The following is a 15418-nucleotide window of genomic DNA, read 5'->3' as shown; positions in this document are numbered from 1 at the left end:
ACCAATTTTTTCTTGGGTTAAAGTGAATACTAATGGCTTGTCAAAAGGAAATTCAGGCCCTGCTGCTTGTGGACGAGTTTTTGGTGATGCATTATGTGACTTTTTAGGGAGCTTCTGTCAATTCTTAGGCTGGAATTCTACCTTTTATGGCGAACTCCACATTGTTATATATTTTGGAAGTTGAGATTGCCTTCGCTAGAGGTTGGTTTGATCTTTGGTTGAAAAGGGATTCTTCTAGTGTGATTGCTTATTTCACTTCAGGGTCGTTTTCTCCTCTATGGAATCTAAGAGTTTGTTGGCACAACTATCTCTCTAAAGTTCACCGATGAATTTTCGCTGCACTCGTATCTTCAAAGAAGGCAATACAACAGCTGACAAGATGGTGAAATACCCAATGCGATGCTTACATGGTATGATAGTCCTCCTAGTGAGCTCAACAGATATTTGTATGCAGATTATTTGGTATTGCGAACAATTGGTTTTCTTAGTATTGTTTGAAGGGAAATGTATTACAATTATAAGAACTGGAAGAAAACAAAAAGGAACATTAACTGCTCTAAGTTTTTCTTTGGCGTTGTTGTTGTTGTTTTATTTTTATATTTTTAAATTCTTAATTTGCTATTGAGAAAAGAAAAGAAAAAAAACTCCAAATTAATCACTTCTTTTTGTCAAAACCAAATTAACTATCTAAATAAAAAAAGTTTAAAAAATAATTTCATAAATAAAAAAAGCAAAATTCCACACGCATAACAAGTAACTGTGGATGTCAACTGATTAATTAGATCAATGTGATCCCTGATTTGAAGGACTTAATTATCTTTATCTTGGAGAATAAATTTAACCACATTTATAGTTTCTACTGGTTATTTGTTAAGGTCAGATTACAGTTGACTCATACATATTCGAACATGACACGAGTGAACTAATAAAGAAAAAACCTTGAATTAATACACAATACTACTGAGAAATTTTTCTATGCTACCGTCAAGCCATGTCACAATGATGACATGGTTTGACTTCCCAATGATAATTTGACACCTAGATTCGTATTTAATTTAATTAATATACAACTGATTTGTTATAGGGGAAAAAGACCTTTTTGGGTCTTTCACCTTGGCTTCCTACCTTCGTGTTCATCTTAGCTTCCTACCTCTGATCTATGTTCATCTTGACTTCCTACCTCTTTACAAGCCTAGCATCTCAATATCATCTTCTTCTACGATTTATATTACTGTGATTATGCATGCTGCTGTGAACATGCAAAGCATAGAAAAATTTCTCACAATATACTGATCGAAAATGGAAACTTCTTGGACTTATTGAGGCAGGTCATCAATACGCAAAATGGGTTATATATTTAGTTTCAGAATGAGAAACACAAGTGGCCGGGTATATAGCTTGTAATTAACTACGTGCTAAACAAAATGGGTTATGTATTTAGTTTCAGAATGTGACACCTAATTAATATGCCTAAATTAAGATAAAAAGAGACTTTGAAATTTGTTCAAATTGACTTTGATTTTTCACGGGGGAAAATTTCGTTTCTTTAGTTCTAGAATTAAACACATATTTTGGTTGTTTGCTTTACCTAATTCAGTTCAAAAATTTGAACTCTCGGCCTTCCAAATAAAAACCTACCATTTTCATGCAAACATCATATCTCTGATTGCAGATTGCAGATTCCAAATCCTTCAATCTCTCCCAAAATCAAGTATCTGTGCAATGCTGAAATCTCTCCCAAAACCTCTTTGCATTTTGGTTCCATTACTTGATCAATTGTAGTATTGAACATATAGTTTCTTCTCCATGCCAATATTATTGTACAGCTTATCTTTTCCCAAATTCACAATGGAAGATGAAGCATCAACCATGATTAATTCAAGTGCCCTTAAAAACAATAACAGCGTTGTAGTGCCGGGAGAAACGTCGGGTTCAAACGACACCAATTTTGAACTTCGCCCGACTAAGCGTTTGAGGCATGACAATGATGTCTCACTTGCAAAATTCAAAGGAGTGGTGCCACAACAAAATGGTCATTGGGGTGCACAGATATACGCAAACCACCAAAGAATTTGGCTTGGCACTTTCAAATCAGAGAACGAAGCGGCCATGGCTTACGATAGTGCTGCAATCAAGCTCCGAAAAGGTAACGAGTCCCATAGAAATTTCCCTTGGACCAACATGACCATTCAAGAGCCTGATTTCCAAAGCCATCTCACCACAGAAGAAGTAATTAAAATGATTAGGGACGGTTCGTATCCATCCAAATTTGGTGCCTTCGTTAGGTCACAAACACAGTCTCAGAGTGAGGAAGTTGGAAAGGGTACTCCCAGCCAAATTACGGTACATGGGAATGGACAAGTACTGTGTAGGCAACTATTTCAAAAGGAATTGACACCTAGCGATGTGGGTAAGCTTAATAGGCTTGTGATACCGAAGAAATATGCTGTCAAGTATTTTCCTTGTATTTGTGAGACTATGGAAGAAAATGGGGTTGACGATGTTGAGCTAGTTTTCTATGACAAGGTCATGAGGGCATGGAAATTTAGGTATTGCTATTGGAAGAGTAGTCAAAGTTTTGTCTTCACAAGGGGTTGGAATCGGTTTGTGAAGGAAAACAGCTTGAAGGCAAATGATGTGATCACATTCTATACATGTGAGAGTGCTGAGTTAATAAGAGATGAAAGTGGAGAAGTTACTACTACATTTTCCTTGATTGATGTAATGCATGGTGAGGCAGAAAACAACAAATGTTTAGTTGAGAAGGAGGGGAAACTGGAACTACATCTGAGCGGAAATAGCAGCTACAAATTGCAAGAAGGTGAATGTAAACATGGTGAAGAAAATAAGACATCCATGGTGGAGGAAAAAGGAGTTAGGCTCTTTGGTGTGAATATTAATTAAGTGGCTAGAAGATCAGATCTTACTAGGAGTTTTTTTTCTCTCTCTAGATTTCTTCAATCCTTTCTTGAATTACGTTTTCATTTTAGTTTATCAATTGCTAATGCAACAGTTTGGAGTGTAACTTGCAGATGGAGTAAATTTGCATGGTGTAGAATTCATTGTTTCTCTGCTTTTGTGTTCTGTCATGAGCCAACTCTCTATATCACTGTCCAACTTACCAGCAAGCATCATATACGTACATATATACACACGTACACACATACACAAATTCGTCTATTTCTTATCCTTTTCTTTATTATTGTTTTGACAGAGATAGACAATTCGAATTTGAAACATCTGTCAGCATTTTATCAGAGAAAAATGTTTTATCCATTAGTCTAATATATCATTCATTTCTTTTTGTCAATAACGAACATGGGCTCACATCCATGCATGATATGGCTATTAGCTAGTACTTTGAATATGTAGGATTATCGGATATGCATATGCAGAAATGCTTATGAAAGATTAGCATATAAGAGGAACCTGATTTCAGATCGAGCTAGAGGATTGTAGAAATTTGATAAGGATAGGTCCATATTACACTGTGTGAATGACTTATCAAATCAAACACACTAATTCATGATCGAGAAGTGTCTTATTCAATTTATCTTTTGATCTGCACAGAAGTTGTCTACCACTAATACTTGACTCCATTGATCCATACATGCACTACTAAATGGTAGTCCCGATCCTCCACCTTCTTCTGTTTCTCTCTTTTCCATCAGTCATGGCTTTTGATTTTCTTTTTCTGGTAATTATTTGTTTGTCCAAAGTCCATATATATCCTCATTTATTTTTAAAATTTTGTTTTCCATATTCCGCAAAAAAGTCTACCTAGCTTATATATACATCACTATCTGCCTCTCAAACAATAGGGGTAGTATTGAAGGCTGGAGACTAGAAAAGAAGATTGCACATATCACTGAAAGTATTGGACAGACCAAAATTTACCAACCCTCTACTATTCATTACGTTTGTAGGCATATAAAATGGCATAGAAGAATTATTTCAGTTCTGGCAATATTTCATGGAATATGTATATAGAGAAAATTTTATTTTACTTCCTTAACTTTTACATCCTAAATCATTTTGTGTCCCTCCATTTTTAACTTCATTTCATCACGGCTACCCCTATATTTACCAATTTATTCAATTTTTTTTTTTTTTTGAGAGAAATAGTCAACCACTTTATTAATAATAAACATAAGAAAAATTACAACTTATAGATGTAGAAACTACATCAGAATATAAAATAACAAGAACAATACTAGATGCAACAAGGCATCGGAAATAAAACCTAACAAAGGTATTAAGGGATGCAATTAAGCATTTGATGAAGCACCGGACATAATCCGGGCTATGGAAAACGGTACCAATAGTATGGCCGACCATACTTCCACGCAGAAATATACGTCGAACAGAGGGTAACCTTCTATCAAGGTAACCGGTGGTAGTGTGACTGATCGTGCCTACTCCACGCAAAAAAATACGTCGAATAGAGAGCAATCTTCTACCTAAGTAACCAAAAAATCCATTCCAAAATGTCAAGAAATCTGGGGCCCGCAAAGAATCTCTTGGATCCCATATGCGAACCCTAACAATATTCGGCTCATACACCAGTTGCAAAGCCCAAAGAAGGAAGGCCCAACCAAAACTTGAGCAATCCAACAAGGAAGAGGCCTAGGCCCACAGAAACTTCTTCTCAGCACCCATCTCGGCACCTAGAAACTCTCTGGGCACCCACACCGTCCCTAACCTTGACCCCGACAGCTGCTCCACCCCCCTTGGCCGGAGAAAGATCATCCCGGCCCCCCCAACATGACCCCATCTGCCACCAATGTCGTCGACCAGAATGCAGAATCCGCCCAGACCCCGATCACGGTTTTGCTCACAGTCTGCTGCCATATCAACGCCTCGATCTGGGTCGCAGCGAAATCAAGCTATTCTAGACGAACGCCGCTCCAACGCACCTGGAAACGGGGTTGAAGCACAGTCCCTCACGAAGCCCTCACTCATCCACCCCGCCACCAACCCAAAACCACACGCCGACTATTTCAGGCGCGCTCGGATTGGTCGAAGACTCCGGACTCTCGGTGCCGACCCGATCCAAGAAGGCAGCGTAGTATCTGCGTCTCTCCATTGAACAGAGGCACTGTCAAAGAGGATCTGAGAAGAAAAAACTGTCACATGACGAAATGCGAACCATGACCTGATAATGGGCAAGACAGGAGCCGTGCGTGAGATAACCGACACCGAGAGCGATACTGGAACAGCACTCCATCGATGATGGAGGAAGGTACAGAGAGGCCGGAGGCGGCGCTCTCGTCCATTTTCCGTCACATATCCGTTAAAGCTAAGAGTACATACAACCTTTTACTTAATTTAATGACAATATTATTCTCAAATTCTTTCTCTTTCTCATTTTTCTGTTCTCCTTTTTCCTCGTTCTTTTGCAATCTATGAATTTTCTATAATTGGAATTTAAAAATTTTGCAGAATTGGAATCTGAAATTGAATATAGAGAGGCATAGATGCAAAATCAAGCCTAGAAATTGAAGTGATTTGTAGTAAGAGGGGACATCAACCGTATATAACCCAATCTTCTTATTCTATAGAATTAAAATTTTCCATTCAATTTCAATTCCACCATCAATATTAGAAACAAATAAAGTTGGGATGTTTCCCACCTTCTAAAAAAAACAAAGAAAAATGGGGGGGGGGCGTAGAGATAGAAGAAGAATCAACAAAGTAAAATAAAATTTACAAAAAATAAGCCGAGGTATCAAGTTGATTTGTTTTTAAAATTTTAGCTATCATTTTGATTACTTTTTAAAGTTGTGTATCAAGTTGACTTTTTTTTTAAAAAAATTTAGTTACATTTTGATCACTTTTGAAAGTTTGGTATTGTTTTGTCCCGTGCTAGAAAATTTTGACTCTAGTGGTGATATACACCCAAAATGAAATTAACACATACATACATCTATAGCATGCCATCATTGTCATGTCCTACTAAACCAGTGAAATAATGTATCTTGTGTAGGCAAATAGGCTGAGTGAACTTCGTAATCATACAAAATGTGAATGCCTTTAGCCTCAAGAACTTCAAAGGTGGACTAACAAACAGTTCATCATGTGACAAATCCAAATTAAAGATCACGAAGGAAACAAATGTGGGTGACACTGTGTTAAAATTATGCATGCATAGACGCTTTAGGTCTGGATATGACACTACTTATTGGGTTTTCCATTTAGGCAACATATTTCTTGCTGTTCATAGTAAAAAAAGAAACATATTTTTCTTGTGAGTTTTTTTGCTTCTGCTTATTACTCATTACGTTGCTTTATTTCTAATTGCAAAAAGACTTCAGTTCCGTAATTAGATGGCAAAGACTTTGGTTCGGCAATTAGATGGAAATGGATTTCATTTAAAATGCCTGTACGTTTCTTTAGTAGAAACCTCAATAACATGCATGTACGTTGTGATCAGTACTTCTTAAATCACATAATTTGCACACACAACTAGAGAACGACTAAAGAACTATATATATATATATATATATATATATATATATATATATATATATTCCCAAAATGTCAAGAAGGAGAGTCAAAAACCAATAAAAGCCTAAGCCAAAACATGGCTAAAATATGATTATTGTAAACCCTAAACAAAAAGACTGACTGCATGCAAAATTAAGCACCATTATTACCAAATCAAGCACCATAACTAAGGTCTAAACACTTCTGAGCACCTCATCATCCTGACTTTCTTGACTAACCTCTTCATTCTCAGGGCCTTCAAGGTTAATGTACTTGTACCTCTTAGCAAGATATAAATAAAAAGCAAAGTCGAGAACTGTTAGTCCTGCAATCAAGAAGTAGAACCTGTCCATATGACCTTCATTCAAATTATTTGGTATCCAACCTGGGTCTGAACCTCTTGCTGTAATCCCCATCACCATAGCAACTAGCATACTGCTCACATAATTCCCAAGAGAGATTGAAGCCATGCACAAAGAACTTCCAAAGCTTTTTATCCCATCTGGGGCTTCTCCATTAAAGAACTCAAGTTGACCAACATACATGAAAACTTCTGAAACACCAACAAAAACATATTGTGGAATTTGCCAAAATATGCTCAAAGAGCTTACTTTCTTACCCTGCTCCACATATTGGAGCCTTGCAATCTCCGTGGCACCAGCTGCAACCATTGCTAACATTCCAATAATTAGTCCAATTCCCATTCTCTGAAGCTCTGATAACCCTTTAGGGTTTCCACTTAATCTTCCAGCTAAAGGCACAAGGACTTGGCGGTAAATTCCGGTGGAGATTAGGACGCTGCATATGTCAAAAGCTGACATGCTAGCAGCTGGGATATGAAAATTTCCGATTTGGGCATGCATCACATCACCTTGCTCTACGAATAGAGAAGCCATTTGTGTGAAGATCACTGAGTAAATAATAGTGCAAAGCCAAATAGGTAGAAGTTTCAGGACGCATTTGGCTTCTTCGACTTGGGTTACAGTACAAAGCCTCCAAGGGTTTTTCTCATTTTGATCCCTGTCCGTTATCGTTGCTGCCTTGTCCAAAAACCTGACCAAATTAAGTAATGAAAACCATGAACATGTTAGCACAGTTTTGATATGTTATGCTTGGAATGTAAACCACTTTTATCGTTTGTGAATTTATCTAACAAAAGAACTGGTTAAAGTGTAATATTACATACTCTATTTCATTACTGTGAAGAATCTTTCTACTCCCTTTGATTGCAGATTCTTTTCCTTCCATCTCATACAGATTATCTGGATCAGCTGGAACAACATGCCATTTTCTAGCAGCAGCCACAAACACCTGAGCAACACGAGGTAAAGGGTTGCCACATGGTTTTATATACCGATACCGACTTGATCCCATCAAATAGGACAATAGGGCTATGACTGCTGACCCTAATGAGACCAGAAACCCTATATTCCAATATCCATGATCCTCATAATAAACTAAGATGGTGTTTGAGAAGAGACACCCCACGTTGAGTGCAAAGTAGAAATAAGAGAAGAAAACTGCTCTGGAACTTTGCTGTTCAGGATCTGCCTCATCAAATTGGTCCGCTCCAAATGTTGCTATAGTAGGTTGGTGACCACCATATCCAAATGCCACTAAATATATTGATAGGTAAAAAAGAATAACACCAGCTTTGGATGGGGGATTGCAAAGTTTTTCTCCATCGCCACAACCAGATGGATGGATCAGAAAAAGCCAAGATGTAAGTGACATTAACCCCAAGCCCTGATTAAGGTACATTAATTTTCATTAGCTTTTACAGATAATATAAAAGTATACAAAGAGGTGGTAATGCTCCCAGAATTGGACCAATAAATAACCGATATATGGTCTACATGACGAAATAGTGTATAAGAAAATACATACCATTACAAAGAAGACCTGAAAGACGGCACAGGTTAAGTAACGGCCCCAATAGGAATCGCTGAGGAAAGCTCCAACCAGAGAGAACAGATAAACTGTTCCAGTCCACTTGCTAACATTGTTGGCCGCTACGGCATTTGATTGTTCAAGAACTCTGACTAGAAACAAAACCAAGTTCACACCAACACCAAAGAAAGCTAGTGTTGCTAGGCCTTGATTTGCTGCATATAAGAAATCAAAAGAGTACATGTCACTAATCATGATGATAATTGTATTCATAGAATGTAAAAGTGATAGTTTAATCATAAACAATAGATACCTAGCAAGAGAATTGCAAGTTTCCATCCTCCTCTTCTCTTTCTAATAGGGCTTGGTGCATTGGGACTTCTAGTAGTGATTATCCCTTTCTCAGGTGGTTCATCACCTTCATGGGAGTCGATCTTCCCTTCATTTTCATGAGAGTTGGTCTTTTCTTCAATATCATGAGAGTTGGAGTTGGTTTTCTCTTCAGTACCGTGAGAGTTCCTATTCTCTTCAGTATCATGTGAGTCCCTTTTCTCTTCAGTACTATCATGAGAGTGTTTCTTCAATTGAATTTCATGAAAATTACTCTGCTGTTTGTTTTCGTGCGAGTTTCTCTTCTGTTCAATGTCATTAGAGCTTCTATTCAGAACTTCTGATGATTCTGCAACACCTTTGTTGTTGTTTCCTGTCATCATCTGCAAGTTTTTTAGGGAACAATTAGTTATTTATACCTGTGCTACTAGCTATATATGTAGTAATTAACAAACATTAGAGAAAGTTACAGGGTCTGTGACACATGTAAATTGAACAGCCATGAACATAAATTAGAGAGATTTGGCACACAAGAATACTGAACAACATACCAGCCTCTCTAGTAGCTCCAAAGGGACAAAGTATATCGAGTTGGACTAAGATTTACATAAAGATTTTAAATTTACTTCCATGAATTGATTAACGTTGTTATATATACTTGATAAAGGTTATAGGGTCCTTTAACTAACAATGTATATGCTATTTACACGGGGTTGTGATTCCGCACTGCAAACTAATTCTATTATTTCAAATTAAACACGGAACAGAAATAAGAAACGGCGATATCAAGAATGAGAACAACACAATGAATCAATATACTATTGTGCTATATATGAAAGCTACATAAAGGTACGTAGGCTAGTTTACTGACCTTTTACGGAACTTGATCACTGAGAAAGCAAACTGTGAAATTGCACTGGACTCCGGTGATGGTGAAGATCGCGTGTCGGTAATTTGAGGTGGAAAGGTAGACAGCCAAATCACATGAGTCGCCGGAAAACTAGAAAACACAGTAAACCCTTTTGTCATTTATGGTAGAACAGTGAACCAAATTTCACCAAAGCACTGTCTTGTACTTCAATCCAAACCAAGGAACTCAAACAAAACTCCTTGAACAGTTCCCTGCTTGCCCTATCATGCTCATACTACAAAGAAAACTAACACTAGCTGCTCATATAAATTGATTCGATCGTCTATAGCAGGAAACCCTAACAGAAACACAGCAGAGAGAGATTTTCAATCATAGAGTTGGTGATGCATGCGGGTCTGTAACAACCAATTATATAATAAGAGTCCGTACAACTCTTAGCAACATATTAGGGGTTTCTGTTGCGCAACAAACTTTAAGCTTTCTTATCCATTACTAGTTAGAGTTTACAAGTGATTCGGATTCTTGGACCTGAAAACTAGGAGTACTTATGCTTGTAGATCACTAAACAAAAATTCAAGATTCAAATTTGAAAAAATAATACTATATCCTTCCAAACAAACTTTACCTCCTAATAATGAGGTCCATTCTTTTTGTGCGGTTATTATTCAATTCCTCAACTTGGATTATATGCTGAAAAAACGGAGATAATTAATAGAGACTGTTGGTGTCCATTATGATTAGGCCCCCTCCATGAATTTTAGGATCTATTTGATATAAATTGGTTGTCATTTTTTAAATGAAGAAACGAGACATTGGAAAAAATCAAACGAGGTGAAGAGTAACAAGAATATATGTAATCAACAGAAAAGAAGAAGTGTGATAAATGGGTCAAGAGTTGCTAAATTAACTTGTCAGGTTTTTCGATGGTCTCAAATCTAGCGGAAGATGTTATTGACTAATTTACCAAACTAGCAATTTTAACCAAAAGTTAAAATTTTGACTAACTTTAATTAAGATGACTTAGCAGTCCAACAGAATACTTATATGGAAGTCAAATTTAAGTTTTTGTTATTTTCTGATTTTTCTCTATCCTCTCTAGCTCAAAATTTTCTCTCTCCTCTCTATCTAAATTTAGTTAGAGAGGAGAGAGAAAATAACAAAAAGTTAAACACTTTCATCTTTGATTTTTTTTATTTTTTAGTTTAACATACAAATAGCTAACACTATGTCAGTGCTGGAGCAAAAGTTAAAAATTTGCTAGCTGTTAGCTTTTAGACAATTTAGCTGTAGAAAATAACTTTTACTGTTAGAGATGTAGTCCTGTTATCTGTTGTTATTGCACTTGTTCAAAGAATTTTGATCATATTAAATATGTACATGTATTTGGAAACGTCATTAAACCTGTTATTCTTTCCAATCTACTAGTATTTTTTTTTTGGGATTGTAAATCAACCTCACTTACCCAAACACTCTAAGAGATTGCCCACTTACACAATATTATATAGAGAAAATTTTACAAACGGTACCCAAAATAAAAGTTATTCATCACTTTGGTACATCAATTTCAAAAATTATCATATTGGTACCCCAACATTAAAATTCGAACCTCTTTTAGTACCTACAATCTTTGACGGCATCAAACCTCTATTTCTCAAAGGATATTTTCGTCAATCCATATTTTAACTCAATTTTTTTTTCTTCAACTCAATTACTAACATTTTTCTCAACTCCCACTACCAAACTTCAAGAACACCTGGAGTCCCCTCTCGATCACCTATGCAATCGAAAGAAACCCACAACTCACCTCCTCATCCATCTCTAGATTTATCTAGACCATCCCCACCTCTCCAAATTAAAATCAAACCCATCCAAAAAATATTCTTCTCATTCTTCAACCACCACCATGGCGGCTCAAGACGATGCGGTCACCAACGCCGAGGACGCCGCTGCTTGCTACGTCATTGTCTTCGACCCACCCCACGCCCGCGGCATTCTTCAGCGACGCACCACCACCACTAGTCCCCTCATCAACACCACCGCCGGCCCGCCACCACCTAACACCCAATTCTCTTCTCCGTAATTCCATCAACTTTAACCCCAAAAAATCCAAATTCTCTATGTTCATCAATGCAATTCAATTCAATCCAAAATTGTAACCCCATCAATTTTTGTTTCTTTGGTTTGAATTTGTTGTTCTGCACTTCTGCTTTCTGGGTTTTTGGTGGCATGGAGGGTGGAGAGAGAGAGAGAGAGAGAGAGAGAGAGAGAGAGAGAGAGAGAGAGAGAGAGAGAGAGTGTGTGTGTGTGTGTGTGTGTTTTGCGATCTGAAAAGTATTGGTGCATTATGCAAGCCATATATTCAAAGGGAAGAAAAGAATCAAAAGGATCGAACACCAAAAACTGTACGCGGTATCTTGTGGAACTTCATCACTCATTGCCTTTGTTTTTTAACGACAAGTTTTACATCGGCAAGAGGGGAAGAAGAGGAAAAAGCAAAAACTTGGAAAAAGAAAAAATGAGAAAATGAAAAGACAAAATTAACATGAAATAGCTTATGTGGCAATGGAGTTGACGCCGTCATAGACGGCAGGTACTAAAATGGATTTGAATTTTAATGTTTGGGTACTAATATGATAGTTTTTTAAAGTAATGTACCAAAGTGATGAATGGCTTTTATTTTGGGTACCGTTTGTAAAATTTTGTCTATTATATATATATATATATATATATATATATATTGCTCTAATACCCAATTAAGTTATATTTTATTCTTTTTTGTTTAATTTTAGGACAATTTTGCCCTCTCTTCCTTTGTCACTTAGAGAGAGACTTTGCCGGACTCCGGTAGGCTGTTGCGGGATTCCGGTGACCGGTAGCCAGATTCCTTTGACCGACTGCCTGATTCCAATGACCGGCCGCCGAACTATGGTGATCGAACCGGTCAACTGAATCCGGTGACTGGAATCCGACGTCCAACTTTATTGCCCCCAATAATCTTATTATTACCCTGCAATAATCTTTTTATTGGCCCCAATAATCTTATTATTGTCCAATAATCATTTTTTTGCCCTCAATAATCTTATTATTGCCTTCCAGTAATCATTTTTTCGCCCCCCAATAATCTTATTATTGCCCAACCAAATCATAATAAACAAAACAATCACTATTAGCAACATCCCATATTGAAATCGGCCAATTTTTTAGAGAAACAAACCACCGCAACAACATGGATGACGTTGGAGTCCTCCTACACATTTTACCAGAAAGAGGGGGGTGGGGGAGAAGAAGAAGAAAAGCCTGAACGACGGCGTCAGAGCCCTGAGCCGGAGCAAAGCCCGGACCCGAACTCTGGCTGGCGCGTGGAGTTTCGGAAGTCTGATGACGACCCTGGCGTGGCAACGGAGCATCAGAGTTTTCTTCTCGTTCCAGTGGTGCTCGCAATTGGAGATGCACTTGTCAGGGCCCACCTCGTGCTTCTGGTAACTCGCCACCACGTTGGGGATCGGGTCGTGCTGCTTCTTGATCAATATGCCCTTCTGGATGTGGTGCGGGGACTCCGAAATCTCCATCCCCGACCGCCTCATACGTCAATCGTCGTCCATTCCTCATCTGGCATCTTCGAGGCTGACGATGGTTGGTGAACTTTACATCTTAGAGGCTGACGGTGGTCGCTGAGTCGACTCGGCCAGGAAGGGGGAGAGAGAGAGAGAGAGAGAGAGAGAGAGAGAGAGAGAGAGAGAGAGAGAGAGAGAGAGAGAGAGAGAGAGAGAGAGAGAGAGAGAGAGAGAGAGAGTATGAGACAAGTTGAGAGAAAGAGAGAGAGAAATCGGTGAGAGGGGAGGAGAGAGAGAATAGATCGAAGAGGGGAGGGGGGAGAGAGAGATGAGTGTAATTTATTAATTAAAATGAGGACAATACTGTCAATAGATGTTAGATTGGGTAAATGGGAGTAAAAAACTCTTAGTGAAGTAAGTGGACAATTTTTAGGCCAAAATTGTGTAAATGGTCATTATCCTCTTTTTATTATTATTATTATTTTTTTATGGAGAATGTCACAAATGGTCACACAACTTTGATGTGTTCGACACTTTGATCATTGACTTTTAAATAATATTACTTCAGTCACTCAACTTTAGCACCGTTTTACACTTCAGTTATTGTTGCTAAATGTTTCATCACAAAGTGTTAAAATTGAGGGTGTTTTAGTTCCATGAAAAGATAAATCTGAAAAAATTAAAATCAAATTAGAGCCTCTCCTTGAATTTATTTTCTTGCAATTGCCCGAGAATTGAAGGTTTCGGTTGGCCTCCACGACCAAACACAATAGTCTCTCCCTCTGGTTTTCTTCTTCATTAATAGAGCAGCACACTAGGATATATGAAGATGCATCAAGAAAAAAAAATAAGATAGCCTTAGATAATCAGATCTTATCTTAGAAGAAGACGAGATAGAGCAAGAGAACTGAGACCCCATTATCAAGAAAAATAAGATAATGTCAAGATTTTATCATCTATCCTAGAAGAAGAATATTAAGATAGAGAGCATGGAGTTTCACAACAATGAAAGATACCGATTTGACTGAATTTAATTGACCTCCTTTATCAAAGAATTTCAGGACTCCACAGAGGTTCTTTGTTTGATCAAGAACTCCCAGTCATGAATTTAATTTACTTCTTCTCATGATTTCATTATGATTTCATTTAACAGCACAACCCATTATCCCACACTTCACATACAAATCAATACCAATCAAAGACGTGAACAGACGTGAGTCCTAGATATGAGCTGCCACTTTTAGATAATAACCTCTATAACAGTGCTAGATAACAATGCGTGCTTAAAACATCTACTACAACAGTAGTAGACCTATGATTATTATAGGTGAAAAACACGAAATCGCTGCCACTGTCCACAACTAATGTAATTTGGCCGTCAAATTTAAAGCCGGAATTTGGATATCCAACATTATTGGAGGCAGAGCACAAGGGAGAGAAAGAGAAAAACGAGTTTTCGATTAGTCTCCAATCCCGGTTGAGCGGGTCAGCTGCCACGTCAAAGCGAAACACTCCTGGAGACGAGTGACTCATCACTAGAATATTGGTGGCCGCAATTGCATGACAGTATCAGCGGTTGGTGTCTAAAGTACTCAAGTGGATCAGGCAGTGGAGACCATATATTCCTTCTCTCTGGGGTCGAACACCTCAATAAAGGGACCCGGATTCAAGTGCGGGGGTTTTGAGCGACCCGCAGGAGCATAGAGTTTGCCTCTTATCTCCGTCAGCACCGGCTTAGGTTTCATTCCTTCAAAAAATTTAGTGAACCGCTTCATGTTATTATAACTATGGCTGGGATCCATTAGATGATTTGGATCATCTAACCTCACATCAAACACGAGAATATCCCTTCTAGGTAATTCTGCCACATCCACTTTATCTTCTGATTCTGTATCAAATTCTTCTCGTACTCGGAGGACGTCATCCCTGCCGGGAAAGAGAGCTGAAGACACCACAGCTAGGGAGACAAGGATGGCAGCCGGAATTAGTAGAAGCAACTTGGCTTAATTTTGAATTAGAATTATGAGATGACGTGAGATCATTAAAATTGGATCCGGCTCCTCTAAAGTTATTTTTGGTGAAATTTTGTGACGTTTGTAAAATCTCAATCATCCATGTAAGCGAATGATCATTAAATTTTGTTTTGGTCAATTCCTCAAATATATTCTGTTTGCCTATTCTCATTGTAGTCCGCTCTTCCCCTCTTCTGTTTGCCTATTTTTTCTTTTGAAAAAAAAATCTCAATTTCACCATTAGTCTTTATCTTCCCTTTCTCAGTTTATGATTA

At 37.8% G+C, this 15418-nt stretch overlaps 2 protein-coding genes across 2 annotated transcripts; one reads left to right on the top strand and one right to left on the bottom strand.

Moving 5' to 3' along the window:
- The first annotated feature begins 1848 nt into the window (after positions 1 to 1848).
- LOC112164376 (AP2/ERF and B3 domain-containing transcription factor At1g50680) lies at positions 1849 to 2904 on the top strand. The gene has a single exon (XM_024300578.1). The coding sequence runs from the start codon at positions 1849 to 1851 to the stop codon at positions 2902 to 2904; it is 1056 nt and encodes a 351-aa protein (XP_024156346.1).
- A 3555-nt stretch (positions 2905 to 6459) lies between these two features.
- Positions 6460 to 10010, bottom strand: LOC112164375 (protein NRT1/ PTR FAMILY 7.1). Its single transcript, XM_024300577.2, has 5 exons — positions 9578 to 10010; positions 8690 to 9089; positions 8374 to 8591; positions 7673 to 8232; positions 6460 to 7539 (listed from the first exon to the last, which is right to left on the bottom strand). Exons 2-5 carry the CDS (start codon positions 9087 to 9089, stop codon positions 6681 to 6683), a joined length of 2037 nt encoding a protein of 678 aa, XP_024156345.2. The 5' UTR covers positions 9578 to 10010; the 3' UTR covers positions 6460 to 6680.
- Positions 10011 to 15418: the final 5408 nt, after the last annotated feature.

Source organism: Rosa chinensis, chromosome 5, assembly GCF_002994745.2.
Source record: "Rosa chinensis cultivar Old Blush chromosome 5, RchiOBHm-V2, whole genome shotgun sequence".
NCBI classification, from domain to species: domain Eukaryota; kingdom Viridiplantae; phylum Streptophyta; class Magnoliopsida; order Rosales; family Rosaceae; genus Rosa; species Rosa chinensis.
This window is presented reverse-complemented; position numbering and strand designations above follow the sequence as displayed.